The sequence below is a fragment of the Phocoena sinus genome, chromosome 20 (assembly GCF_008692025.1).
Source record: "Phocoena sinus isolate mPhoSin1 chromosome 20, mPhoSin1.pri, whole genome shotgun sequence".
NCBI classification, from domain to species: domain Eukaryota; kingdom Metazoa; phylum Chordata; class Mammalia; order Artiodactyla; family Phocoenidae; genus Phocoena; species Phocoena sinus.
In genome coordinates, this window is record NC_045782.1 from 15,667,646 (window position 1) to 15,695,441 (window position 27,796).

The following is a 27,796-nucleotide window of genomic DNA, read 5'->3' on the forward strand; positions in this document are numbered from 1 at the left end:
CTGCTTGTCTTTTAACTTTATTAGCATCCGAGATTGGAGAGAGGGATCAAGGACTTGAGGAGCAGGTGGGAGGCACTGTCTCACTCAGGACACGTGGGTCCTTCCACAGCTGCAAGGTGTACGAACTGAGGGGAGAGGGGAAAGAGCTCCCTGCTAACAGCTCAGGAAGAAACTCAGCCCAATGCCAGGTGGCAGAAGTGCTCCCACACCAAAGGGCCAGCTTCTAAGACCTAAGTAGCTACAGGCCCAGGCAGAGGAACTACGTGGGAACCAGGCTAAGGCAGATTCCTTCCTCCAGCAGGAGGCACGGCTGGGCAGGGGCTGTGCAGACTCGGCCAGCCACCCAGTCACTGTCCAGGCCCGGCTCCAGGCCCTGAAGGCCCCAGGTAAGGGCAGCTCTGGTCAGTGGCTCCCGCCAGCAGCTTGGGCGGGGATGCCTTGGGAAGGATATCAGAGGGTGGTCACTTGAGGAGTTTCACAGACAGGCGGAGCTGAACTTCACAGAGGAAGATGTTCATGAGGTCGCGGCCCACCTCCTGTGCCACCTGGGAGATCAGGTGCCCTTTCGGACCGATCAGGATCCTCTGAGGATGGGGTAAAAGACAGGGACGTGAGCCTGCTCTCAGAGCTCCCAAGCAGTCAGGGAAGAACCCCTGCCTAACAGAGTATTGGTCCCTCCTCCAAGCCTGGCCCTGCTTACCATGTGAGATTCTTTGGGCACCAGAAGCTTCTGCTCAATCATCAGCTGCCCGTTTGGCCCTTCCTCCCACATTACCGTCTTCTGCACAGGGAGACATCATGACTGGTCAGGCAGGCCCCTACCCACGTCCTCTTTGGGACCCAGCTGTCTGCCCCGGGTGTGTGCCTGATGGAGAGCCCCATGACCCCTAACTGTGCCTGCACCTGCTGCACGTTGTAGGGCACCTCCTGGGGCAGGTACTCCAGGAGCTTCTCTCGGATCATGTTGGCGCAGATCTCCTCAGGCGTCTGGCTGGTGAGGACTCCACTGTGGAACTCCCAGGGCCCTGGCCGGGCCTGTGCCAGGAGGTATTGCTAAGGGCACAGAGGGAGTAGGTAGGCATCTCAGTCCCAAGCAGGACTTTCCTCTCACTCTCACTTCCTGGAGGAGGAACTCTGAGGCTTGTCTTCACATGGTGGAAACCAAGGGCCAGGCTATGGTCAAGGCTAACTGACCTTTAGTGTTTTCACATCCTCCTGGCTTAGGGCTGACAACATGAAGATCTCCTGGAAGTGGGGCCAGCCAACCCGCTGAGGGTCTCCCACAGACAGTGTGTTTGGGCCCTTAGCTGCTGGGCTGGAGCAATGGTTGCCCGGCTGCGAGCAGACAGCCTGCCTCGTTTTGAGCTTCTTGCCATTGACCACACCTTCAGTGAGGGCTGCTGTAAGCTCCAGGAGAACTGACTTCTGCTTCAGGCAATCAACCTGGGGGTGGGGGACAGGCAGAGGACTGTGGTCAGTGAGACGGGACCCTCAAAGTAGACCCCTTCCTCAGGTAGGTGGTGCTCACCTTGTTCATGACAAGGATGCTGGGGACTTGGGAGAACTGGGTCAAGCACTGGAGCACCTGGGGACTGAGCTGGTTCCGAGTCCACTTGTCCGAGACATCCACAAGAACCACAACTGGAAGTTGGCAGTGTAGGGAGGACAAGGTTATGACCACTCATTCCCCCCAACCCCCAAAACTTCCAGGGTATGGGATCTGGCCAACCCCCATCCCCCTAAACTATCAGCAATGAGAGGCCATGACCATGTAAATTGGGCTTCAGATTCCCATCCTGAGCCTAACCCAGATCAGCAGATTCCATGCTCTTCCATGGATCTTCCAACAAAGAGCGCTCCAGATGGTGCCTAAGGGACAGACATACATAGATCAGGAAGGGTCTTGGGAGTGATGCCCTCCTGAGGAGGGATGGGGTGTGATAAGGGGGTTTTCCAGCCCCTACGATGGAATCTCCCCACTCCCTCTTCAACACATTTCCCCGCTACAACTCCCTGTTTCCCCAGGTATTACCTTTTCTGTTTAGCAGGGCTGATGAGGCCAGGTGTGTCAAATAGAATCTAAAATCAGGAAAAAGAGATGCCCAGACCCCCAACCCCAGGAGGAAAGATTATGGCTGGGTAGTGAAAGGTCACCCACCCTTGATGTCAGGAGCCTGCCCCCACTTCTTGGCTAATTTTTACCCACCAGCCTTGCTTTAATTCTAGATAGGATCCAGGAGAAAGAGAGCAACTGTGAATATCTGGAAGATTAGGAAGCAGTAAAGAGGCAGTGAGACCTTTCTGACTAGATGCCAAAGGGGGAAGGTAGAGAGAGAACTGCATAGGCTTAAAAGGAAGAGGAGCCCCCTTCCCTCAGAGCAGTGAGCCTAACCATCATTTTCTTCAGGTCTAACAGTAAGGGAGACCCTCTTAGCTTCAACCCCTGTCCTGTTTGCTGGACATCCATTACAAGTACCCACCACCTGGGTCTCTTTCTCTGTGATGACCCCCAGAGCTTGGCTGCGAGTGGTGTGCACCTTCTGGGAGACAGGGAACACCTGCCAGGAACAAAGAAGTCCCAAGTGAGGTCCCAGATCCCTCTAGAACAATCCACGAAGTCACAGTAAGAAGTGAGAAATGAAAGGGTCGGGGGTGTCAAGGATGCAGCATACTTTTCGGCCCAGCAGCTGGTTGGAGAGGGTTGATTTTCCTGCATTCGGGGCACCCAGGAGGACCGCTCGTAGGACTCGGGGGTTCTCAGGCATGTCGGGGCGATGGACCAAGAGGAGATCCTGCTCATCTGTGTGTGGGAATGGGAGGGGAGTGAAAGGTAGTGCAACATGGATCCCCTGTCAGGTACTTGGTTCTACGCATCCACAAAGGGAATATGGATACAAGATTCATGCATCAGGTTGAAGCCGAGACCTGGCTTTGAGATTCAGTTTGTCCATTACGTTGTTCATATGCCTTTATCAAGTTCTCTAACTGCTCTAAGCCCCTTAGTTTTCTCATATGTAAAACAGAAATGGTATTGATGACTACTTACTGTATAACTTTTTTTTTTTTTTTTTTTTTTTTTTTTTTTTTTCGGTACGCGGGCCTCTCACTGTTGTGGCCTCTCCCGTTGCAGAGCACAGGCTCCGGACGCGCAAGCTCAGTGGCCATGGCTCACGGGCCCAGCCGCTCCGCAGCATGTGGGATCTTCCCGGACCGGGGCACGAACCTGCGTCCCCTGCATCGGCAGGCAGAACACTCAACCACTGCGCCACGAGGGAAGCCCATTACCTTCTTTTGACCATTGGCAATTGTGTAAAACCACTCAGCACAATGCCTGGCACTTAATACTCAATAACCTTGTGGAATCGTATTGTGTAGTTGTGCCCAGTAAATGTATGTACATGTGTGAAAGTATCTCTATACCAGATAAAGCCAGAAATCCCTCCAGCTCTATCTTACCCTACTAAGGGTACAATGAAGGCTCTGCAAGCTTTCTCAGTCTTTCTGTAATTGCTCCTCATGACACTGCATCATAATTACCAGTTTTTGTGTTCAGCCTTTAGTCTATGCTACTTGAAGAATAGAGGGTGCTATTTCCAGGTGTACAGTTGACCCTTGAGCAACATGGGTTTGAACTGTGTTGGTCCACTTATACGCAGGTTATTTTGTTTTTTTATTCTTCACTAAATGTGTACTATGCGGTGTGCAGTTGGTTGAATCCTCAGATGGGAATCGTGGATACGGAGGAGCTGCATATACGGAGGGCCCACAATAAATTATATGAGGATTTTCGATTGCATGGGTTCTGCACCCCTAACACCTCTGCCCCGAGTTGTTCAAGGGACAACTGTAACTCAGTGTCTTGACAAGTAGATGGGTCAAGCTTGCTCCCCATGTGAGGACAGAGAGCCACAACTCTTCCATGCCTGTGGCCCTTCAATCTCCTGCTCTTTGTGAACGTCTGTGGTTGTGACCAGATCGGTTCCCTCTGGCTCGAAAACTCTTAGAACCTATATCTCTTTCCTATGAGATCCTTCACTGCTCGCTTCTATCTCTCGGGGCCTCAAGATCGTTTTCTGTAATACAGAGCCAAAGACGATATTCCCCAGAGACTGAGGGGTTTCCCCGACACGGGACTTTCTGTGCTAAAACAGTGACAATCCCAGACAAATCTATCTGGGCCCTTTACCTCTGTGCATGGACACGGCGGGGACGCGAAAATTCAACGAGCTGTCTGGCTGAGAGAGTCCGAGGAAGCAGTCCAGGGCTGAGCTCTGGCCATTCGGGCGAGAAGCCGAGGCCAGGCGGGGACCAGAAAAGGCCGGGCCCGAGACACAGGAGACGCACCTCTGCTGACTGCCCAAGAGCAAGGGGAGCCGGGTCACCCATTCCCTCGCGGCGTCGGGACCCGGCGGCCAAACCCCTAACACTGTTCGAAGGAGCTCAGCACCTCGCCTGCCGGGGGCAGCCATCGCAACCGCAAGGCACTCCGGGAACTCCCAGGAACGCACCTATGATTGGACAGTGCTGCGGAGAGGCGAGCGAGCGGGAGAGAGCTAGATCGGCCCGAACAGAGCGGAGGAACATGGGACATTGGAGGTGGGCTGGAGTTGGAACCGCTCTGGAGACTGCCCGAGGCTAAGGAACGGGGAAAAAGTGTATTTAGAGTTTGTGTGAGCTTGAAGATCTTTTGGATTCTCATACGCATCGTGTTTTCTTCTTCTCCTGCCAAAATTTTGTAGAAGGCCCTTCTAGCCCTGCCTCGTGAAAGACTACATCTCCCACGAGGCCAAGCGGCAAAATCGTTCTCTTAGCGCCTGACCTCACTAAGCGGGAGAAACTCGCTCAACGAAGGAGGGATGGTCCGGGGCGTGGGACCGTGTACTGCTCCCCGTGAGGGTCTTTTTAGTCCTTTCCAGCCTCAGGCTTGCAGGATCCCCTCCCAGTGCCCCTCTGGCTTGGCCTAGCGTCGGCAGCGGCCTTCGGCAGTCTGTACCTTTACTTTATGGGAGCCTCCTATAAGGAAGGGTCGGTGTTCCCGATGAGCAGCAGACCCGGATTTCCCTCATGTAAGACTCGGCTACTATCTCTCTGAGGCCGTTCCTTTTTGGAGAAAAACCAGAGGGTCTGCAAAGGGAGAAGAAGCGGCTTAGTCACCTAGGATCTCCCGGACTGCCTTAGCGGCCTGAGGAACCTGATATACCTTGGCCGATCTGTGGCCTTAAGCCCTCTCTTCATCCTTTGAAGCCTCAGTCAGACTTTTGGAATTGAGGGATAAATCTCGCGGGTTTGGAGGTGCTGAGGATACAACAATGAACAAAGCGGACAGAAATCTCCAGCACGGGACTTGTATCCTGGGGGCTGTGTGTGTGTGTGTGTGTGTGTGTGTGTGTGTGTGTATAAGAGAGACAGAGAGATACGTAAGTGACCTGTGACCTGACAGGAATAGTTTCAGTAGGATGGTCTATGTGAAAGCCTAAATGGAGTGGGTTTAAGAGAGAATGAGGGGAAAGGAATTGAGGGCGGCCAGAATATATATACAACTCTTACCAGAGGAGCAGAGCAAAAGAGAATGGTAACACAAGAGTGGAAGAGAGGGGTGGAGTTAAGAGACGATTTCCTTTTTCTTTTTTTTAAGATTGGAAGTTTTTGTTTGCTCGTGGTAGTGACCTAGTAGAGAGGAAGAAATGGATGATATAGGACAGAGAGGGGAGAATTGTTGGAGGATGGTAAGAACCAACTGGCCAGGCTGCTGTTGTCGGAGTAGATGCTGAGTGTCCAGAGAAGCTCTTAGTGACATGGATTGACAGAGCCTTGGGCAGCCAGATGCACTGATGGTTTGCAAATGGTGTCAGGTTCCAGCTTTCAGGCTGCCTGCTCTGTTAGTAGAAGAAACAACCTTTTTGGAACATGATATTCTGGATGTCCTTTGGGCATATGGGTGTCCAAAGAAAAAGATGCTACTAAATATGAGACAGCCAACAATCAGAAAAATACAAATCTTCCTTCATGGACAGTTAGGTGAAATACCATTTCAACTGCAATTTAGGGGAAGGGAAATGTCAGGTTAAACAGTAGTTGAAGAGCTTAATTGCATAAATGCAACTATCACCCAAGGAACACATATTAAGTACTACAGTGGTGGTAACAGATAACAGTGAAAGAATCCCAGGGAAGACACAAAAACTTAGGGGAAATGAGTCAAAGTGTCTTGTTAATTCTCTTCTTTCCCAGAGATTTTCTATCAAGGGATATTGTGGGGGGAATTTTGTATTTTGTGAGGTTAGGAGAGATTAATCAAATGAATCAGACTGCCTGGGTTCATATCTCAGCTTGCCACTTATTAACTGTGTGAGTTTGGACAAGTTATTTAAACTCTCCACGTGTCAGTTTCCTCATCTGTAAAATGCAGATGATAAACATATTTACCTAATATGATATGTTCATTTGAATCTAGGGTTTAGAACAATGTAGGCTCTTAATAAATGTTCCTATCTTAAGGCTGCTTTACCCCCTCAGAAACCTTGTTCCATGAGTTATCCTTTCTTTTCTTTTTTTTTAAATAAATTTATTTATTTAATTAATTTATTTTTTGGCTGCCTTGGGTCTTCGTTGCTCCGCGCAGGCTTTCTCTAGTTGGGGCGAATAGGGGCCGCTTTTCGTTGCGGTGCATAGGCTTCTCATTGCAGTGGTTTCTCCTGTTGCGGAGCACGGGCTCTAGGCGCACGGGCTTCAGTAGTTGTGGCACGCAGGCTCAGTAGTTGTGGCTCGTGGACTATAGAGCATAGGTTCAGTAGTTGTGGCGCACAGGCTTAGTTACTCCGCGGCATGTGGGATCTTCCTGGACCAGGGCTCGAACCCATGTCCCCTGCATTGGCAGGCAGGTTCTTAACCACTGCTCCACCAGGGAAGCCCCTATCCTTTCTTTTCTGTATAGACAATTTCTCTCTGTACTATATTTCTCCCATCAGTGTGTATATATATATATTGTTGTTTTTTTTTTTTCGGTACGCGGGCCTCTCACTGTTGTGGCCTCTCCCGTTGCGGAGCACAGGCTCCGGACGCGCAGGCTCAGCGGCCATGGCTCACGGGCCCAGCCGCTCCGCGGCATGGGGATCTTCCCAGACCGGGGCACGAACCCTCATCCCCTGCATCGGCAGCTGGACTCTCAACCACTGCGCCACCAGGGAAGCTCCAGTATATATATATTTAAACATCTTTATTGGAGTATAACTGCTTTACAGTGTTGTGTTAGTTTCTGCTGTATAACAAAGTGAATCAGCTATATGCATACATGTATCCCCATATCCCCTCCCTCTTGCGTCTCCCTCCCACCCTCCTTATCCTACCCCTTTAGGTGGTCGCAAAGCACCGAGGTGATCTCCCTGTGCCATGCAGCTGCTTCCCACTAGCTATCTATTTTACATTTGGTAGTGTATATATGTCAGTGCTACTCTCTCACTTTGTACCAGCTTACCCTTCCCCCTCCCCATGTCCTCAAGTCCATTCTCTACATCTGTGTCTTTATTCCTGTGCTGCCCCTAGGTTCATCAGAACCTTTTTTTTTTTTAAGATTCCATATATATATGTTAGCATAAGGTATTTGTTTTTCTCTTTCTGACTTACTTCGCTCTGTATGACAGACTCTAGGTCCATCCACCTCACTACAAATAACTCAATTTTGTTTCTTTTTATGGCTGAGCAATATTCCATTGTATATATGTGCCACACCTTCTTTATCCATTCATCTGTCGATGGACACTTAGGTTGCTTCCATGTCCTGGCTATTGTAAATAGAACTGCAATGAATGTTGTGGTACACGACTCTTTTTTGAATTATGGTTTTCCTCAGGGTATATGCCCAGTAGTGGGAGTGCTGTGTCGTATGGTAGTTCTACTTTAGTTTTTTAAGGAGCCTCCATACTGTTCTCCATAGTGGCTGTATCAATTTACATTCCCACCAACAGTGTAAGAGGGTACCCTTTTCTCCACACCCTCTCCAGCATTTATCATTTGTAGATTTTTTTGATGATGGCCCTTCTGACCAGTGTGAGGTGATACCTCATTGTAGTTTTTGACTTGCATTTCTCTAATGATTAGTGATGTTGAGCATCCTTTCATGTGTTTGTTGGCAATCTGTATATCTCTGGAGAAATGTCTATTTAGGTCTTCTGCCCATTTTTGGATTGTGGTTTTTTTTTTTGATGTTGAGCTGCATGAGCTGCTTGTATATTTTAGAGATTAACCCTTTGTCAGTTGCAAATATTTTCTTCCATTCTGAGGGTTGTCTTTTCATCTTTATGGTTTATGGCTTCCTTTGCTATGCAAAAGCTTTTAAGTTTCATTAGGTCCCATTTGTTTATTTTATTTCCATTTCTCTAGGAGGTGGGTCAAAAAGGATCTTTCTGTGATTTATGTCATAGAGTATTCTGCTTATGTTTTCCTCTAACAGTTTTATAGTGTCTGGCCTTACATTTAGGTCTTTAATATATTTTGAGTTACTTTTTTTGCGTATATTTGTTAGGAAGTGTTCTAATTTCATTCTTTTACATGTAGCTGTCCAGTTTTCCCAGCGCCACTTATTGAAGAAGCTGTCTTTTCTCCATTGTATACTCTTGCCTCCTTTATCAAAGATAAGGTGACCATATGTGCGTGGGTTTATCTCTGGGCTTTCTATCCTGTTCCATTGATCTATATTTCTATTTTTGTGCCAGTACCATACTGTCTTGATTACTGTAGCTTTTTTTTTTTTCTTTGATTACTGTAGCTTTGTAGTATAGTCTGAAGTCAGGGAACCTGACTCCTCCAGCTCCGTTTTTCTTTCTCAAGATTGTTTTGGCTTTTCGGGGTCTTTTGTGTTTCCATACAAATTGTGAAATTTTTTGTTCTAGTTCTGTGAAAATTGCCACTGGTAGTTTGATAGGGATTCATTGAATCTGTAGATTGCTTTGGGTAGTATTTTCACAATATTGATTCTTCCAATCCAAGAACAAGGTATATCTCTCCATCTGTTGGTATCATCTTTAATTTCTTTCATCAGTGTTTTATAGTTTTCTGCATACAGGTCTTTTGTCTCCTTAGGTAGGTTTATTCCTAAGTATTTTATTCTTTTTGTTGCAATGGTAAATGGGAGCGTTTCCTTAATTTCTCTTTCATATTTTTCATCATTAGTGTATAGGAATGCAAGACATATCTGTGCATTAATTTTGTATCCTGCTACTCTATCAAGTTAATTGATTAGCTCTAGTAGTTTTCTGGTAGCATCTTTAGGATTCTCTATGTATAGTATCATGTCATCTGCAGTGATAGTTTTACTTCTTCATTTCCGATCTGGATTCCTTTTATTTCTTTTTCTTCTGTGATTACTGTGGCTAAAACTTCTAAAACTATGTTGAATAATAGTGGTGAGAGTGGGCAGCCTTGTCTTGTTCCTGATCTTAGTGGAAATGGTTTCAACTTTTCACCTTTGAGAATGATGTTGGCTGTGGGTTTGTCATATATGGCCTTTATTATGTTGATGTAGGTTCCCTCTATGCCTACTTTCTGGAGAGCTTTTATCATAAGTGGGTGTTGAATTTTGTCAAAAGCTTTTTCTGCATCTATTGAGACTATCATATGGTTTTCATCCTTCAATTTATTGATATGGTGTATCACATTGATTGATTTGCATATATTGAAGAATCCTTGCATTCCTGGGATAAACCCCACTTGATCATGGTGTATGATCCTTTTAATGTGCTGTTGGATTCTGTTTGCTAGTATTTTGTTGAGGATTTTTGCATCTATGTTCATCAGAGATATTGGCCTGTAGTTTTCTTTACTTTTTTTTTGCCGTACGCGGGCCTCTCACTGTTGTGGCCTCTCCCGTTGCGGAGCACAGGTTCTGGACGCGCAGGCTCAGCGGCCATGGCTCACGGGCCCAGCCGCTCCGTGGCATGTGGGATCTTCCCGTACCGGGGCACGAACCCATGTCCCCTGCATCGGCAGGCGGACTCTCAACCACTGCGCCACTAGGGAAGCCCTGTAGTTTTCTTTTTATGTGACATCTTTGTCTGGTTTTGGTATCAGGGTGACCTCCCATCAGTATTTATGTTTTATTTATTTATTTATTTTTTTGCGGTACGCGGGCCTCTCATCGCCGCGGCCTCTCACGTTGCGGAGCACAGGCTCCGGACACGCAGGCTCAGCGGCCATGGCTCACGGGCCCAACCACTCCGCGGCACGTGGGATCCTCCCGGACCGGGGCACGAGCCCGCGTCCCCAGCATCGGCAGACGGACCCCCAACCACTGCACCAGCAGGGAAGCCCAGCATTTATTTTTTAAATGCTTCACCTCTTCCATCTGAAAACCAAAAACCAAAAACCAAAAACTTCCTTGACCCCCAAGTCCTTTTCCAATAGAACTCACTTTATCTTTCTCACTAAAATATTGCAGTGAAGATGGTGGAGTGAAACAGATGGATTCCAGAGATTTAAGGAGATAGAATTTGAAGGAGATGGTGCTTAAAACCCTCCAGTGGCCTCCTATTACAACTAGATTAGTCCAAAGTTCTTGCATGCATTGAGCCCTGCTAACTTCTACTCCCAAGGTGTCAGGCACACTAGTTTTCTCTTGAATGTATCAAGCTAATTTCTGCCTCAGGGCCTTTACACCTGCTACTTCTGCCTCCTATGTTCTAGATTTGGCTTCTGCTCCCCATTCAGGTCTCAGCTGAAATGTCACTTCCTCAGAGAGCCTTTTCCTCACAGCATTTATCACTACCTGCAATGATTCTGTTGCAGTGTCTGGAATACTGTAAGAGGCTATGCAGGGCTCTTCAGGGTCTTACCTACCTCCTGATGGCCCCAATCTAACCGAGTCACTCCCTTGCTTCAGTGCCCTCAGGATAAAGTGTAAAGTAAGTAACATGGCTCCAGCTTACTTTGCCAGTCTCATCTCTTGTTCCTCTTTTTCAGCTCAACTGAATTTTTTTCAGTCCCCCAATTGCCTGGTATTCTCTCTTACTTCTAGGTCTTTCCATAACCTGTTCCTTCGATGACTGGTTAAATTTTCTCTTAGGATCCTTTATCCTTCTATGACAAAGCAGTTAATAATATAGTGAATGAGCACACAGATTATTGAGACAGACATCCTGGCTATGGCTCTCAACCTCATTATTTTACTGTGTGACCCAGGGCAAGTAACTTCTCTCTGCTTCAGTTTCCTCATCTATAAAACAGGAATAATGATTGTTGTTGTAAAAGAGGGTTGTTACAATTAAAAGAATTTAATATGTATAAAGTGCTTAGAACAGTGCTTGGCACATTGTAAATGCTATGTGTCTGCTGTTATTATTTATTTATTTATGGCTGTGTTGGGTCTTCGTTGCTGCACGTGGGCTTTCTATAGTTGCGGTGAGCGGGGGCTACTCTTTGCTGCAGTGCGCAGGCTTCTCATTGCGCTGGCTTCTCTTGTTGTGGAGTACGGGCTCTAGGCGCGCAGGCTTCAGTAGTTGTGGCATGTGGGCTCAGTAGTTGTGGCTCTAGAGTGCAGGTTCAGTAGTTGTGGTGCACAGGCTTACTTGCTCTGCAGCATGTGGGATCCTCCCAGACCAGGACTCAAACCTGTGTCCCCTGCATTGGCAGGCAGATTCTTTTCTTTTTTTAAATTATTTTATTCATTTATTTTTTGGCTGTGTTGGGTCTTCGCTGCTGCACGTGGGCTTTCTCTAGTTGCGGTGAGCAGGGGCTATTCTTCCTTGCAGTGCGTGGGCTCCTCATTGCGGGACTCTTGTTGCAGAGCATGGGCTCTAGGTACACGGGCTTCAGTAGTTGTGGCACGCGGGCTCAGTAGTTGTGGCGCATGGGCTTAGTTACTCCACAGCATGTGGGATCTTCCCGGACCAGGGCTCAAACCCGTGTCCCCTGCATTGGCAGGCGGATTCTTAACCACTGCGCCACCAGAGAAGTCCCTGCTATTATTATTATATGTCCTCTACTAGACTGTAAGTTGTGAGAGGACAAATAATATAGATATTTTATATGTATGTCACTACTGTGTCTCCTGCATCTAGAGCAGTGTCTGGCACATAGTGTTTGGCACATGGTTCAGTGACTGAATAAATTACATCTTTCTTTGGATTGGTTGTCCCTTGGTGGTGTCAACATGTGAAGCAGTTCCAGATATTATTTCTTCTTACATCCAGTTTTTGTGGGAAAGAGCAACAGATCTTCCCAGAAGGAACTCCTTGTGCATTTTTGGCTCTGACTGGGTTACATGCCCATCCATGAAACAGTCATTGTAACTTAGGGAATGTTATGTGTTGATTGACTTGGGGTCTAGGCTATTTGGTCATCCACATGGTCTGAAATTGGAGTAGGGGTGAATCTCTGAATGAGTATCATTGGATATAGTGAGTGAATGCTTGGCAGGAAAAAAAAATCACAATTTTGCCCTTGGTAAGACATTCAAATAGGGAAATGGCTCAGGAGACCCTTATGGTTCAAATATAAGAAAATATGCTGTCATCATATAGATTCCAGCAGGCCTTCTCAGGGGCTGTGTGTGGTGGTGGGGTTAGGAAGTCACGGTTCCCAGAAGCTTCAGGGGCAGCTATGGCCTTCTTTTTAGTCATCCATTCATCAGAACATAGTGTCATATTAATTCTTGCTCCTTTCTGGTTCTGCAATTCCCCTGAGGTGCCAAATGTGCTCTCATTCCAAAGGATAATACTTTTGTAAGTAATGACAACCCTTCTAAGCCTGGAGCTAGGCTCTGTAGGGCCCCACCTACAGGAGGTCCTGTTTACTGCCCACCACCCTCTCAGCTGTTGTAGTTTACTCTACGTATGTCCAGATGGAACTCCCTAGCTGGAAGGGTATTCATACATGAAGCCTGAACCTTTGAGTAGATTTGCTTTTCTAGAGACAGGATTGTGCCAATTTATACACTTTCTCTACAGCAACATATGTATATATGTAAAAGCCTATGTATGTAAAAGTCACAAGCATCTGAGGAGAAAAAAAAATTCTTAGTTTCCTAGGTGCTTCAGGGAGTAACCCTTAGTTTCTTAGGGACCTGAGAATTCCATTATATGCATTTATATATATCTTCCTGCCTCCTTTTCCGAAGAATGTGAGCAGGCTCTATTACCTCCAGCATGTCTGTGACATTCCATTTACAGCCTTTTCAACCTTTACTCTAGGGCCTATTTTTGCTTTTTTTCCAAAATGAGGAAGACCCTTAATGTTAGATGAGGAGTTCAAATATTAATCTTAGATGAGGAGTTCAAATACTCGTACCAGATCCTGGCATCCAACAGTAGCTTTTGCTTTCCCTAGAAGTAAAGCGAACTTAAGACCCTTCACAAAAGAATGGAACTTCTTCTCTTTCTCTCTCTCTCTCTCTCTGTGTGTCTCTCTCTGTCTCTCTGGACTTACATTATATCTTGGTCTCTATCCCTCCAGACTCTGAATTGTAGACAGAAGATTGGGCTGGAGGTAGGATGGAAGAGTCACAGTGATAAGGAGAGTTTCGTCCTGTACCTCCTCTTCCCTTTGACTGCAGTGCATCGCCCGCAGCTTTCAAGTTTGCATTGTTGAGGTGAATTCCCTGGTGGTCCAGTGGTTAGGACTCCATGCTTTCACTACCTAGAGCCGGGGTTCCATCCCTGGTTGCGGAACTAAGATCCCACAAGCCACCAGACGCTGCCCACACCCCCACCCCCACCCCAGACACAAAAAAGTTTGTATTGTTGAATTCCTGGGACTGAATTGAGCCTAGTTTCTTGTTGGGTTATGATAAGGCAGCAGTCTAGGTAGGGGTCTGGGGGTGACAGCTGGGCCTCCTTGGGCTAAAGGCCTGGTTTCTGTTTACCAATTTGCAAAAGAGCCAGGCTCCACAGCGAGAGTTGTAAAGTAGGGGACTATTAACCTGCAAGTCCCTCGATGGCACATATGAGATGCCTAGAGCATTTTCGTCCCATAAACAGTACGAGCTTGATAAACAGACTGAACAGTGCATTCTAGGTGCAGTCACCTTCTTGACAAGGTCCCCAGAGCTTCTGAGCACCTACTGGCCAGTAGTGTATTCAGGGATGTCAAAGTTGACGCTTGCACAATTACCCCTCAGTGCATTCTAGATGTGATCGTATTCTTGAAAGAAACCTAAATTTATCAGTAGTCACGTCAGCGCATTCAGGCCTTTAAGTGCAAGTGGGATCCAGAATCCTGGAAGTGCTATGAAGTCTACGGCCCCTACCGGCACCGCATTTAGAAACCTACGCTACCTTCCAGAAGCCTCAGACCCTGGGGCAGGCGCCAAAGCCTCTAAGATTAAGTCCTCGAAGCCAGCAGCCATGTCCCCCCGAGACCCGGTGGTCCAGGGCATCAGGCACTGAGGCAGACACCCCCGGTGCGGGCTGCGCAGGCGCGGGCGGCCCGGAAGGGCCCCGGCGCTCCAGGCTGCGCAGGCGCAGGAGCGGCTGCCGACGAGTCCCCACGGCGGCGGTGGTGGCGGCGACGGCGGCGGCGGCGGCGACTGAGGAGTCGGGGCGTGGAGCAGCAGTGGCGGCGGCGGGCGGCAACGGAGCAGCCATGAGGGCCGGGCCCAGTCACCGACAGTGAGTGGTGGTGGAAGCGGGGTGGGCGACGGGAGGGAAGGGGGTTACCTGCTGGAGGGATACTCCGACTTGGTGGGGGGGCTCTGCCTGTCGGAGGCGAAGGGGCGTGGGGGAGGGACAGTTTGAGATGATGATGCGGGAATTTGGGGCAGGGGTGGTCAGATGGCCCGGCGTCAGGGCTGGACAGCTTGGGGAGGGAACGGGGTGCGCGCTGCAGAGTGAAGGAGCCCACCGCAGGGGCAGTGTCCCGCGCTCCCCCGTTTGTCATCGTCCCTTCCCCCGGGAGCTTTCGGTCGCCTCTCCCTTTCTGCTTCTTTCAGAGAATCGTCTCGGGGGATGGGGGGTGCGTGGAGGATGAAAGCACTGCTGGGGCTGAAGAAGACGGCTCTGGTCCAGGCAGGGAAGAGCCGGTCGCCCGGAGTAATAGGCTGCTCTGGGTAGAGCGTGGGGGTCGTTTAAAGCTGGGAGGGGTCTAAGGAAAAGAGCTAGGGGCTTAGAGTCTGGCAGTTTCGAACCCACGTCCACCGCTGTTTAAAGCTGAAAGGTAACCTTGGGCAGGTCCCACTTAACCTTTCTGAACCTCTGGAAGATGTAATGTGTTTCAACGGACTATTGCAAGCATCATGTATGTGATTGAGATCGTTTATAAAAATTGTAAATTGTGAGTACTGTGCCGAGGTTGCTATATCAGCAACAGTATCACTGGATTTTAGATCTTACCCTTATTAATGGAACGACTGATTTCTTTGTCAAGGCGAAACATATTGTTTGTAAAACCTCAGTAGGCACAGCACAGACGTGTTTTCTTCATCAGCACAGCAGATCGTGTGCATGTGCAGAAATACCAGTTTCTTCTGTGATGTGACAAATTAACCATCAGACTTGTGTAGGAAAAATACCATACTCTCAGGCATTTTTACAAATGGTATGTAGCTCCTTACTCAAGAGGGAGGCAATAGAGAATGGAAGGCCAATCTGTTAAATGCTTTCTGAACACAGCCCGTTTAGGTTTGTTCGCTTGTAACCACGGTTGGTACTAACGTGCTTTATGATGAGTTGAAGAAACTAGTTTGAGACAAACTGGGAGGGGTGCACAGTGAGGGATGTGTGAATACAATTTGTTATTTTTTAATTGTAAAAAAGTTTTTCGTTGCAAGAGTCTCTGGTTGCCCCAAGGCCCTGTCTCTATTTTGGAGGTTAGATAGCATATAGCAACTTTTCATCTCCACTTTTTGTTACCCTGCCTGTGGAACCTCCAGGGTGGAGTGCCTCTCAAAGAAAGACAGAAGCAGCTGTGCAGGAGCCCAAGAGGTGGCTGGTTTGTTTCTGAGGGGCTGAAGGAGCACTCCTGAGGCTTTGTTGTTGTTCTTGCTGTTTAGGGTGGACAAAGCAGAGGACAGAGTTAAACTGTGTACTTGGAGAGAGAGAAAATGGCTTTCTAGTCACAGCTTTTGAAAGAGGTGAAATTCCTTTCAAAAGGACAGAAAGAGACGATGCTTCAGCTCTGCTGGCTCTGAGGATGCGGAGCTTGAAATGGTGAGGTCTTTTGGAAATTAGTGAGTGATTTGTCTTTCATCTGACCAAAGGTAGGGAGTAGCTGTATTAGATCCTTGAAGGTTCACAGATAAGGAGAATGAATTATTTTATAGGAATAGGGAAATGCACCGTAGTTGTCTTTAACTTCTCCATCTGGTAAAATGTGTTTTACTTCTTTCCTGGAAATACACAGTGATACATTATATTTAACTTTTTGCCTTAGTTCCTTGGCTGTCCCAATAAAATCTCTGTCCATAACACAGAGGTAAGTTTTTTATTCTTATTTAGAGGATAGTTTAAAAAAGAAAGCATTGGGCTTCCCTGGTGGCGCAGTGGTTGAGAGTCTGCCTGCCAATGCAGGGGACACGGGTTTGTGCCCTGGCCCTGGAAGATCCCACATGCCGCGGAGCGGCTGGGCCCGTGAGCCATGGCCGCTGAGCCTGCACATCCGGAGCCTGTGCTCCGCAACGGGAGAGGCCACAACAGTGAGAGGCCCGCGTACTGCAAAAAAAAAAAAAAAAAAAAAAAAAAGAAAGCATTTGTTACTGTTGTCATAGGTCATTTACAGAATACAAATTTATTCTGTCTTTCACCACCACATGGAAGATGAAGTAGAGGTATAAGATGTTAGAACTAACCTAACCATCTTATTTTTAATAGTTGGACATTTATTTTTAATTTTGGTAATGCATTTTCCCCTCTATTGGAAATTTCCATCAGTTCAAACAAGTCCATAAATGCTATCCTTATTACGTTAAAATGGTAGAGGTTTGTTCAGCTGTGATGAGAATTTCCTGTCCTCTCCTTCTATTCTCTTTCCTATTTGTGGTTCCTTTTATGTAGTAGATTACTGTTACAGAATGAGGAGTCTTCCCCTGAGGGAAGGAAAGGGGATGGCCAGTGCCTTGATTGCCTTGTTGTGTGAGCATTCCGTCTAAAGTGGGGATGTAAGGACTTCCCCTGAATCCCTGACATAGCAAGAGCTAAAATAAAAGGAATAAGGTTTACCAGTTCATTTTTATTCTAATAAAATGAATCATTTTTCTTTAAAAAAAAGCAAAAAGCATCTCATGCCTCGGGGGATCCTTTTTATTTTTTAAAAAATTAACTAATTAATGTATTTTGGCTGCGTTGGGTCTTCGTTGCTGCTCGCGGTCTTTCTCTAGTTGGGGCAAGCGGGAGCTACTCTTCGTTGCGGTGCGCGGGCTTCTCATTGCAGTGGCTTCTCTTGTTGCGGAGCACGGGCTCTAGGTGCGCCGGCTTCAGTAGTTGTGGCTCACAGGCTCTACAGCGCAGGCTCAGTAGTTGTGGTGCATGGGCTTAGTTGCTCCGTGGCATGTGGGATCTTCCTGGACCAGGGCTCGAACCTGTGCCCCCTGCATTGGCAGGCGGATTCTTAACCACTGCGCCACCAGGGAGGCCCCTCGGGGGAACCTTTTTAAAGCAGTCTGTATAAAAACAAAATTTTGGAGTTTTTACCTCCCTCTCTTCTTTCACTAAGAATATTTGCTTGCAAACAGAATCTTTGTTTCTTCCGAGCCTTTGTGATTTTGCCACCCATTCCTTAGCTGAAGTCACTCTTGTGATATTTTTATAGCCACTTAACAATAGAGCACAAAGGGGTTTTTTTTTTTTCGGTCTGTTTGTCATTTGTTTTGGTTTCTTTTTTTTTTGCAGTACGCGGGCCTCTTACTGTTGTGGCCTCTCCCGTTGCGGAGCACAGGCTCCGGATGCGCAGGCTCAGCGGCCATGGCTCACGGGCCCAGCCGCTCCGCGGCATGTGGGATCTTCCCAGACCGGGGCACGAACCCGCGTCCCCTGCATCGGCAGGCGGACTCTCAACCACTGCGCCACCAGGGAAGCCCTGTTTTGGTTCTTGATAGAGTGCTAACAACTTTAAAGGAATACTATATGAGAAAATGTTAAAAAGGAAAAGTAGAGTGGATTTATTTATTTATTTATTAAATTGAAGTATAGTTGATTTACAATGTTGTGAGGAGAGTGGATTTAACTTAGTGAATTTGTAAGTTGGTTCTGATGTTTGGAGGGTAAAGGATTCAAGAATGGACCTGTGGTTCAGAGTAGCCTTCTGAGGACCACGGTTTGCTTACCAGTGTTTATTTAGCACAGTTGTTGGCATAGAGTAATTGCTGATTAAATATTTGCTGAAGGGAAAAATAATAACAATATGAATCATAATCAGCAAACATGGGCTCAAATCTTCTGCAACTTTGTGTATCTTTGAATAAGCTTACCCTTGTGTCTTTACCTGTTTCCTCATATATAAAACAAAGATAATAATTGTATTTCCTTCATAGGGTTGTTGTGAGGGTTAAATGTGGTAATACATGTAAATTGTTTAGAATGGTACCTGATACTTAGTAAATGCTAAATGAATGCTAATTATTACTAGTGTTTGTTGGATACACACTCTCTTTGTGCCCAAATCACTGGTCAGAGATGATTATGACATAGCCCTTGCCCTCTGGGAGTTCACAGTCTAGTGAAGGAAACAGAAGTATACAAAGTAATTATATAGAATGCAATATCTATTTTTTTAAAATTATTTTTAAATTAAAAAAAATTTTTTTTGCAATATCTTTTATTTCATCAAATCTGGTGCTAATGATTGTAAGGCTCACAGTTACTTTGCATACCACTAAGAAAGAAGAAATGCTGCTAATGAGACTGGCATGCCATCAGTTGTAAGGTGTATCCTGTTTTCAGAGAAATATGACGGAAAAAAGGGTGTCTTAGAATTGATGGAGAGACTTCCCTGGGGTCCAGTGTTGAAGACTCCATGTTTCCACTGCAGGGGATGATGGTATGATCCTTGGTCGGGGAACTAAGATCCTGCATGCCACATGGCCAAAAGAAAAAAAAAAAAGAATTGATGGAGTGTAGTAAGTGGTGCTCTACTAGAGAAAGGTACAACTTGTTAACGAGAGTTGATGGAAAGGCTGGGTTCAGATATCGTCAGTAAAGGCCTCTGCTGCATTGAACCTGCATGATAGGCCCTCACAGATGGACATGAAAGATAGGGCATTCCAGACAGACAGTAAAGTCTGAAAATGGGAAGGGAGAGGGCATTATTGATGTGTACCACCATATCAGGACAAGCAGGAGGAGGAAATGAGCTAAGGCTTTGGCAGAGTAACATTGTATAATGCAGCAGAGCAGGACAGGAAGCTTGGAACATTTTCAGAAGAGACATGAGCCTAATTCTTGGATTTAAACTCCTAAAATATCACAACTCTAAAAAGATGATTCTAATACAATAAATTGGGAAGTGAGAGTATGTGTGAGAAGTGAAGTGGCCCAGGGAAGGGCTGAAGCTTTACAGCTGACAGAGAGGGGATAAGTGTGAAGTCTCTGTACTCTTGGTGTGAGGTGAATGCTTTCTCAGCAGAGAAGTGTTTAATAGCTATTTCTGTCTTTTCACTGCCTATCAGGGTCTTGATTGTGTCCCTTTTAGAGCTTTGTAACTCAGAGTGAAAAGGAATACAACTTGAGAGGAAAAATGCTAAATTTTCTTTATTAAAGATGCATTTAATACAAGGAGGGTAATAAGTTATCAGATTTTGATAGCTCAGTTATAAAATGGTGGTTTGGTACAGTGCTGGATGGTACAGTTTCATGGGAAAGCATAGGTCATTTAAGGAGTGACCTAAAAGACTCAGAAGGGCTTCCCTGGTGGCACAGTGGTTGAGAGTCCGCCTGCCGATGCAGGGGACACGGGTTCGTGCCCCGGTCTGGGAAGATCCCACATGCCGCAGAGCAGCTGGACCCGTGAGCCATGGCCGTTGAGCCTGTGTGTCCGGAGCCTGTGTTCTGCAACGGGAGAGCCTGCATACCGTGAAAAAAAAAAAAAAAGACTCAGAAGAAAAGAAAAAATAAAACTCAGTTATTAATTTTCTGGTAACTAACCCTGAAGCTAGTAGGGAAAACTATGAAAAACGAAAAATAGCATAAGCATGAATTTCTGTAGTGTCTTTTCTTTTCACCGGTAAGCCAAAACTTGACTCTCTCTCTCTCTCTTTTTTTTTTTTTTTTTTGGCGGTACGCGGGCCTCTCACTGTTGTGGCCTCTCCTGTTGCAGAGCACAGGCTGCGGACGCGCAGGCTCAGTGGCCATGGCTCACGGGCCCAGCCACTCCGCGGCATGTGGGATCTTCCCGGACCGGGGCACAAACCCGTGTCCCCTGCATCAGCAGGCGGACTCTCAACCACTGCGCCACCAGCGAAGCCCTCTTTTTTTTTAAAAAAAAGTATTTATTTATTTATTTGGTTGTGCCGGGTCTTAGTTGCAACAGGCAGTCTCCTTAGTTACAGCTCACCAGCTCCTTAGTTATGGCACATGGACTCCTTAGTTGTGGCATGCATGTGGGATCTAGTTCCCTGACCAGGGATCAAACCTGGGCCCCCTGCATTGGGAGCACGGAGTCTTAACCTCTGTGCCACCAGGGAAATCCCCCAAACTGGACTCTGTTAAGCTTTTTGGACTCTGGTCTCATAGAAAACTTTTGGGGTTGATCCTCAGCAGTCAAATTCAGCAAACATTGAAGTGCCTACTGTGTGTTAGGCGTTGTGCTAGGCACTGAGAATTAAAATGTGAATGACATGATCCTTGTTTTTAAGGTGCTCACATTTTTTTTTTTTAATTTTTTGGCCATGCTGCTCGGCATGTGGGATCTTGGTTCTCCCACCAGGGATTGACCCCGTGCCCCCTGCGTTGGAAGAGTGGAGTCTTAACTAACCACTGGACCACCAGGGAAGTCCATTAGGGTGCTCACATTTTTTTTTAAATTAATTAATTAATTAATTAATTTATGGCTGCGTTGGGTCTTCGTTGCTGTGTGGGCTTCCTCTAGTTGTGGCGAGCGGGAGCTACTCTTCATTGAGGTGCGCGGGCTTCTCATTGTGGTGGCTTCTCTTGTTGCGGAGCACGGGCTCTAGGCACGCGGGCTTTAGTAGTTGTGGCTCCCAGGCTCTAGAGAGCAGGCTCAGTAGTTGTGGCTCACGGGCTTAGTTACTCCACAGCATGTGGGATCTTCCCAGATCAGGGCTCGAACCTGGATCCCCTGCATTGGCAGGCGGATTCTTAACCACTGTGCCACCAGGGAAGTCCCCTAGGGTGCTCACATTTTAATTGGAGGCTGACAAATATGTAATTATAAACCAATACAGTATGTGCTGTCATAGAGATCTGCACTAAGAGCTATGGGAGCACTGGTTCTGCCTGGGGGTGGGAAAGGAAGGTTGGAGAAGGCTTCCTGGAGGAAGAATCAATTGAGTCTTGAGGAATGAATACAGTTTGGCTGCTTCAACAGAAAAGGATTGGAGAAGATAGTGTTTCAAGTGCAAAGAACAACTTGCACAAAGGTATAAGAGTATGGGCCCTTAGGCTAGTGGTTTAATGTGCGTAGATCATGGGGTATGGGGTAGAAGTGGAAGGATGTGAGGTGAAAGATGGGTTGGAGCCCAATTGTGGATGGCCTTGGTGAGGGGTCTGAATTTTATTTTGTAGGTGCTATGGAAGAGTTCAGATCACTCTTTAAGAAAAGTAACACTGATGGATCAACAGCAAGGTCCTATATCCTGTGATAAACCATAATGGTAAAGAATATGAAAAAGAATGTATATGTACAACTGAATCACTTTGCTGTATAACAGAAATTAACACAACATTGTAAATCTACTATACTTCAATACAATAAATTTAAAAAAAAGAAAAGTAATCTAACACTGTTGACAGTGTGGAAGTTAGATTTTAAAAGGAGAAATTGGCTGCAGGGAGACAGTTAGTTATGAGACTGGTGTAATGGTTGCTTGAGAGATATTGAAGATCTCAATTACAGTGGTAGTGATGGAATTGTAGACAGATTAAAGAGCTTTTTAGGAGACTGACTAGAAGGATCTTATTGACTTTATGTTGGGGAGTGTGTAAGGGAGAAGTAGTTGTCGAAGATGGATTTGAAATTGCTTGGGCATCTAAGTGGATGGTGATGTCATTAAACAAGGTAGGGAATACAGGAATAAGAGGGTGTTACATTTGAGGGAAAATGAGTTTGATTTTGGTATGTTAGATTTGAGGTGTCTGGGAAATCCAGGAGCAAATGTCCAATAGGCTTCTGGATATTTGGGTCTAGAGTTCGGTAGAGAGGTTTAGAATGGAGACGCAGATCTAGAAATCATTAGGGTGTAAGTAATAGTTAAAGCCAGCATGATGACCCTGTGAGTCTAAGTTCCAGTTGCTTAATATGTTGTTCATTCACATCATCTGGAGGGATTGGCTTAATGGAAATGTGGCGCTCAGTACTTTCTCAATAGTAGTTCATACTTATTTTTACATTTTTTAATGTGTTACATACTTGGTTTAAATTAGCAGCTTTTAGGTTGCAAGCAAGAATAAAACACAAAACTTCTCAACTTAGTGGAAAGAATGGTATTACTCTTAATTAAATAAGGATACCGTTCCTGCTTGAAAGCATATGTTAAGTTTGTAAATTTTTCAATGAAAGGAAATTAGTGTGCACATCAGCTGTACATTTTCTTTTCCTATTCTCAGTGGTTTACCAGACTTAGAAAACTGACTTTTCTTTATTTCTTTTTTCTTTCTTTCTCTCCTTCCTTCTTTTATTTTTGGCTGTGTTGGGTCTTTGTTGTGGCACACGGGCTCCTTTCTAGTTGTGGCGCGTGGGTTCTGTAGTTGCAGCACACGGGCTCTCTAGTTGTGTCACGCAGGTTCAGTTGCCCCGCAGCATGTGGGATCTTGGTTCCCCGACCAGGGATCCAACCCGCGTCCCCTGCTTTGGAAGGCGGATTCTTAACCACTGGACCACCAGGGAAATCCTGAAAACTGCCTTTTCTAACATCAGTTCCATTATAGATATGGGGGGGAAAAAAGGAATCTGTTCCACTGAGTACCTCAGATTAAAAGCTAGGTGAGAGCTTCCCTGGTGGCGCAGTGGTTGAGAGTCCGCCTGCTGATGCAGGGGACGCAGTTTTGTGCCCCGGTCCGGGAAGATCCCACATGCTGCAGAGCCGCTGGGCCCGTGAGCCATGGCCGCTGAGCCTGCGCTTCCGGAGCCTGTGCTCCGCAACGGGCGAGGCCACAACAGCGTACCGCAAAAAAAAAAAAAAAAAATTGGGGTGATTTTTTTGGCTGCTTTGGGTTTTCGTTGCTGTGCGCGGGCTTTCTCTAGTTTTGACCAGCGGGGGCTACTCCTCGTTGCAGTGCATGGGGTTCTCACTGCAGTGGCTTGTCTTGTTGTGGAGCACAGGCTCTAGGCGTGCGGGCTTCAGTAGTTGTGGCGTATGGGCTTAGTTGCTCCACAGCATGTGGGATCTTCCCGGACCAGGGGTCGAACCCTGGTGGATTCTCAACCACTGGGCCACCAGGGAAGCCCATACCCCCATCGTCTTTCTTAAGGTTAACCTAGGCAGCCAACTTCCATCTATAAGTAGACACTTTTGGGGAAGCTTAAAAAATCCTTGACAAGTTGATTCTAAAATTTATATGGGACCAAAATAGCCAAAACAATTTTGAAAAAGGTTAACAAAGTTGGAAGACTCATACTACCTGATTTCAAGACTTACTGAAGATCTACGGCAACCAAGACAGTGTGGTATTGGCAAAAGGATAGATATATAGATCAATGAACAAATAGAGAATAGAGAAATAGACCCACACTATTAAATAGGGCTGTTTGATTTTTGACGGAGGTGCAAAGGCAAGTCAACAGAGAAAGGATAGTTTTCTCAACCGCTAGTCATTGGAACAACTAGATATCTATACGCAAAAAAAGAAAAAAGAACCTCAACCTACACTTCACACCTTATGTAAAAATTAACTCAAGATCAATCACAGACCTTAATGTAAAATGGAAAGCTATAAAATATTTAGAATGAAACAGGAGAAAATCCTTGTTACCTTGAGTTAGGCAAGGAGTTCTTAGATACAGTGCCAAAAGCAAGATCCGTAAAAGAAAAAATTGATAAATTGGGCTTCATCAAAATTTAAAACTTTTACTCTGCAAAAGCCAAGATACAGACTGGGAGAAAGTATTTGCAAGTCATATATCAAGATAGGAACTGTATATAGAATGTATAAAGAGCTCAAAACTCATCAAGAAGAAAAGCAAATGACACCATTAAAAAAATGGGTGAGAGATTTGAATGACTTCAGCAGAGAAGATATATGGATGGCAAATAAGCTCATGAAAATGTCCTCAACATCTTTGTCATTAGAAAAATGCAAATTAAAATCATAATGAGATGTGCCATTAGAATGACTGAAAAACAACAAAAGAAAACTGTCTAGATTATGGACTGATGAGGATGTGGAACAATTGGAACTTTGGAAAACACTGTGGGGGTTTCTTATAAAGTAAAACATACACTTAACCATATGACTCAGGTGTTTACCCAAATTAAATGACAACCTCTGATACAAAAACCTGTATGTGAATATTTATAACAGCTTTATTGGTACTCACCCAAAACTGGAAACAACCTGAATATCCCTCAACTTTGGAATGGAAAAACCAACTGTGATATATCCATACAATGGAATACTATTCAGCAACAAAAAGGAACTATTCATATATGCAATAACATGAATGAATCTCATATGCATCATGGTAAGTGAAAGAAGCCACACTCGAAAGGCTACTCTACAACCAGGACCTACTGTATAGTACAGGGAACTATATTCAATATCTTATAATAAACTATAATGGAAAAGAATCTGAAAGAGAATGTATATATGTGTGTGTGTGTATATATATATGTGATATATATATATCATATATATATAACTGAATCACTTTGTTGTACCCCTGAAACTAACATAACTTTGTAAGTCAACTATACTTCAATTAAAAAAAATACTACATGATTGAATTTATATGACATTCTGGAAAACTCAAAACTATAGGGATGATGGAGAACAGATCAGTGATTGCCTTGGGTTAAGGGTAGGTGAAGTGTTTGACTACAAGGGGGTAGCATGAGGATATTTTGGGGAGGTGATAGAACTGTTCTGTACCTTGTTTGTGGTCATAGTTATATGAATTTATGAGAACTCTTAGAACTGAACACTATAAAATGAATTTTACTGTGTAAAATTTTTATTTATTTATTTATTTCTGCATTGGGTCTTCATTGCTGTGCACGGGCTGTCTCAGGGTCTACTCTTTTTTTTTTTTTTTTTTGCGGTACACGTGCCTCTCACCGCTGCGGCCTCTCCCATTGTGGAACACAGGCTCCGGGTGCGCAGGCTCAGCGGCCATGGCTCACGGGCCCAGCCGCTCCGCAGCACATGGGATCCTCCCGGACTGGGGCACGAACCCTTGTCCCCTGCATCGGCAGGCGGACTCCCAACCACTGCACCACCAGGGAAGTCCTCAGGGTCTACTCTTAGTTGCGGTGTGTGGGCTTCTCATTGTGGTGGCTTCTCTTGTTGCCCAGTGCGGGCTCTAGGCACACGGGTTTCAGTAGTTGTGGCACATGGGCTCAGTAGTTGTGGCTTGCAGGCTGTAGAACGCAGGCTCAGTAGTTGTGGTGCACGGGCTTAGTTGCTCCATGGCATGTGGGATCTTCCCGGACCAGAGCTCGAACCCGTGTCCCCTGCATTGGCAGGCGGATTCTTAACCACTGTGCCACCAGGGAAGTCCCTGTGTAAAATTTTTCAGAAAGAAAGTCTGAGGGTAGAAGACTTTAAAAAAGATTTTAAATAAGTCTTTAAAGACATTAAAGAATTCCAGAAATATAACTTCTTAAATATTTGAATTTTTTAATTTCTTTTTTGAATATATTTTAAATAATTTAAAAGATACATAATGAGGGGACTTCCCTCGTGGTCCAGTGGGTAAGACCCAGTGCTCCCAGTGCAGGGGGCCTGGGTTCGATAGTTGGTCAGGGAACTATATCCTGCATGCCACAACGAAGATCCCGCGTGCCACACAACAAAGACCTGGCGCAGCCAAAATGAAGACCTAGTGCACCCCTCTGCTGGGCATCCATCCTCTTCCCTTTGCTACTGGTTTTTTGGGGAGAGATAATTTGAACTATTTGCTAGTGTTTCTGGATCATGTCTCTACTCTGCCCTTTTTTTCCACAAATACTCTGGTTTTCCATCAGATCTCAAATTTCTAAGGACTTTTATTTAGATAAAATAAGATCTTTCTTCTTAAGTAAGGGATTGTTGGGTATCCAATTAGGCTTCTATATCTCACCTAAATATTTGCCTGTTCGTGGTAAATCATTAATCTCTAGTCCTTTGATGTTACTCTCTCCCCCACCTTTCTCTCAAAGGCTATCAAGTGGAAATTATCTTTACTTCTTTCTTCCACACCTATAGAGTTTACTATATTCATGTTGGCCTTTCCTTTCTTCACTATACTGTTAATCCTCTGTGACCTTGTATCACTGTTTCTCTTTCAGCCGAATCTTTAGTCTTTCTGTCTTTATTTTTTCTTTTCACAGGTGATGTAATTCACTGCATACACAGACAACTTCTCCAGATGTCTAGGTTTAACTCAGATCTCTCTCTTTCTCTCTCTTTCCCTCTCCCCTGCGCCATCCCTCCTTCCCTTCTAGAATTCAGGCCTATATTTCCAAAACCCACCTAGACATTGCATAGGCATCACAGAATTCCCCACAAAATCTAAACATTCTAGATTTCCTGCCTAGTTGAATGGTATTAACAGCCACACAGTTGCCTAAACCAAAAACCAAAAACTTTGGACTTGACCTTGTTTCTTCCTTCTCCTTCATCACTCGTATCTGGTTGATACCTAGGTCTGATTTTAACCTTCAAGGTCTCCTAAACCTGCCATTTCCTTTCCAGCCATATTGCTGAAGTCTTGGATTAGACCGTTTTCATTTCTCACTAGGACCGTTGCAGTAACCTCCTAACTGGTCTGTATGCCTCAGGTCTTATCATCCTTCACTTGATCCACCACACTGCCACAAGAGTGATCTTCCTAAGTTCTAAGACTACTTACGTGCTTTCCCTTTCAAACCCTTCATTACCCACAGTGCCTGATACATAGCACATGCTTGATTCCATCTTCCCTCCTCCTTTCCTCATTATGTTTTTGCTCAGGCTGTTTTCTTTCCCTCCAAGGACACTTCCAAAACAGGCAGACAGACATAACCAATAATCTAGTGAATCTCCTGATTAATCTTTAGGATTTAGCTCACAGCTCATTTCTTCTGTGAAGTCTTCCTAGTTTCCAAGTCAGAATTAATCACTTCTGCTTCTGGGCTGCTCTGATATTTTAGTATCCTGTTAGCATTACACTTATTATTCTAATGTTTTGTTTCATCAGCTGGATTGTGAGCTCTTTGTGGGTAGGGGTTATGTCTTTTTTACCCTTTTAAGTTCAGCAGCACCTAACAACTAAGCCTGCCAAATTTATTGAGTTTCTAGTATGTGTTGGGAACTAACAATTCTCTGGTAAACAAAGTCCCTGTTCTTATGGAGCTGATGTTCTAGTGAGGGTAAACAGACAACAAACAACTTTTAAAAAATCAGTTGCAGAGCATTAAAACAGCATGATGTATTAGAGGATGAATGGATAGCTACTTTAGATTGGGAGAATAGGGAATATCTCTCTGAGGGTATGGCATTTAAGATCCAGGAGGATACAAGGATTA

At 45.5% G+C, this 27,796-nt stretch overlaps 2 protein-coding genes and 1 long non-coding RNA gene across 6 annotated transcripts in view; 2 read left to right on the top strand and 1 right to left on the bottom strand.

Annotated features, from left to right (window-relative positions):
- ERAL1 (Era like 12S mitochondrial rRNA chaperone 1) lies at positions 1-4,532 on the bottom strand. Its single transcript, XM_032615751.1, has 10 exons — positions 4,187-4,532; positions 2,673-2,800; positions 2,481-2,558; positions 2,033-2,079; positions 1,808-1,869; positions 1,529-1,641; positions 1,195-1,443; positions 904-1,053; positions 701-781; positions 1-584 (listed from the first exon to the last, which is right to left on the bottom strand). The coding sequence occupies exons 1-10, from the start codon at positions 4,467-4,469 to the stop codon at positions 462-464; spliced, it is 1,314 nt and encodes a 437-aa protein (XP_032471642.1). The 5' UTR covers positions 4,470-4,532; the 3' UTR covers positions 1-461.
- On the top strand, positions 266-3,403 carry LOC116745211. Its single transcript, XR_004347322.1, has 2 exons — positions 266-386; positions 3,131-3,403. It is a non-coding gene; the product is annotated as an uncharacterized LOC116745211 (long non-coding RNA).
- Positions 4,533-14,368: 9,836 nt separating the features above from the next.
- Positions 14,369-27,796, top strand: part of FAM222B (family with sequence similarity 222 member B) — a 63,350-nt gene continuing 49,922 nt past the window's right edge. For all 4 annotated transcript variants that reach the window (XM_032615746.1, XM_032615749.1, XM_032615747.1 and 1 more), the window contains exon 1: positions 14,369-14,597. Coding sequence is in view for 1 of the 4 variants with exons in the window: in XM_032615748.1 (XP_032471639.1) it covers positions 14,572-14,597 (26 nt within the window). In the remaining 3 variants the exon portion in view is untranslated. The remainder of the gene's footprint in view (positions 14,598-27,796) is intronic.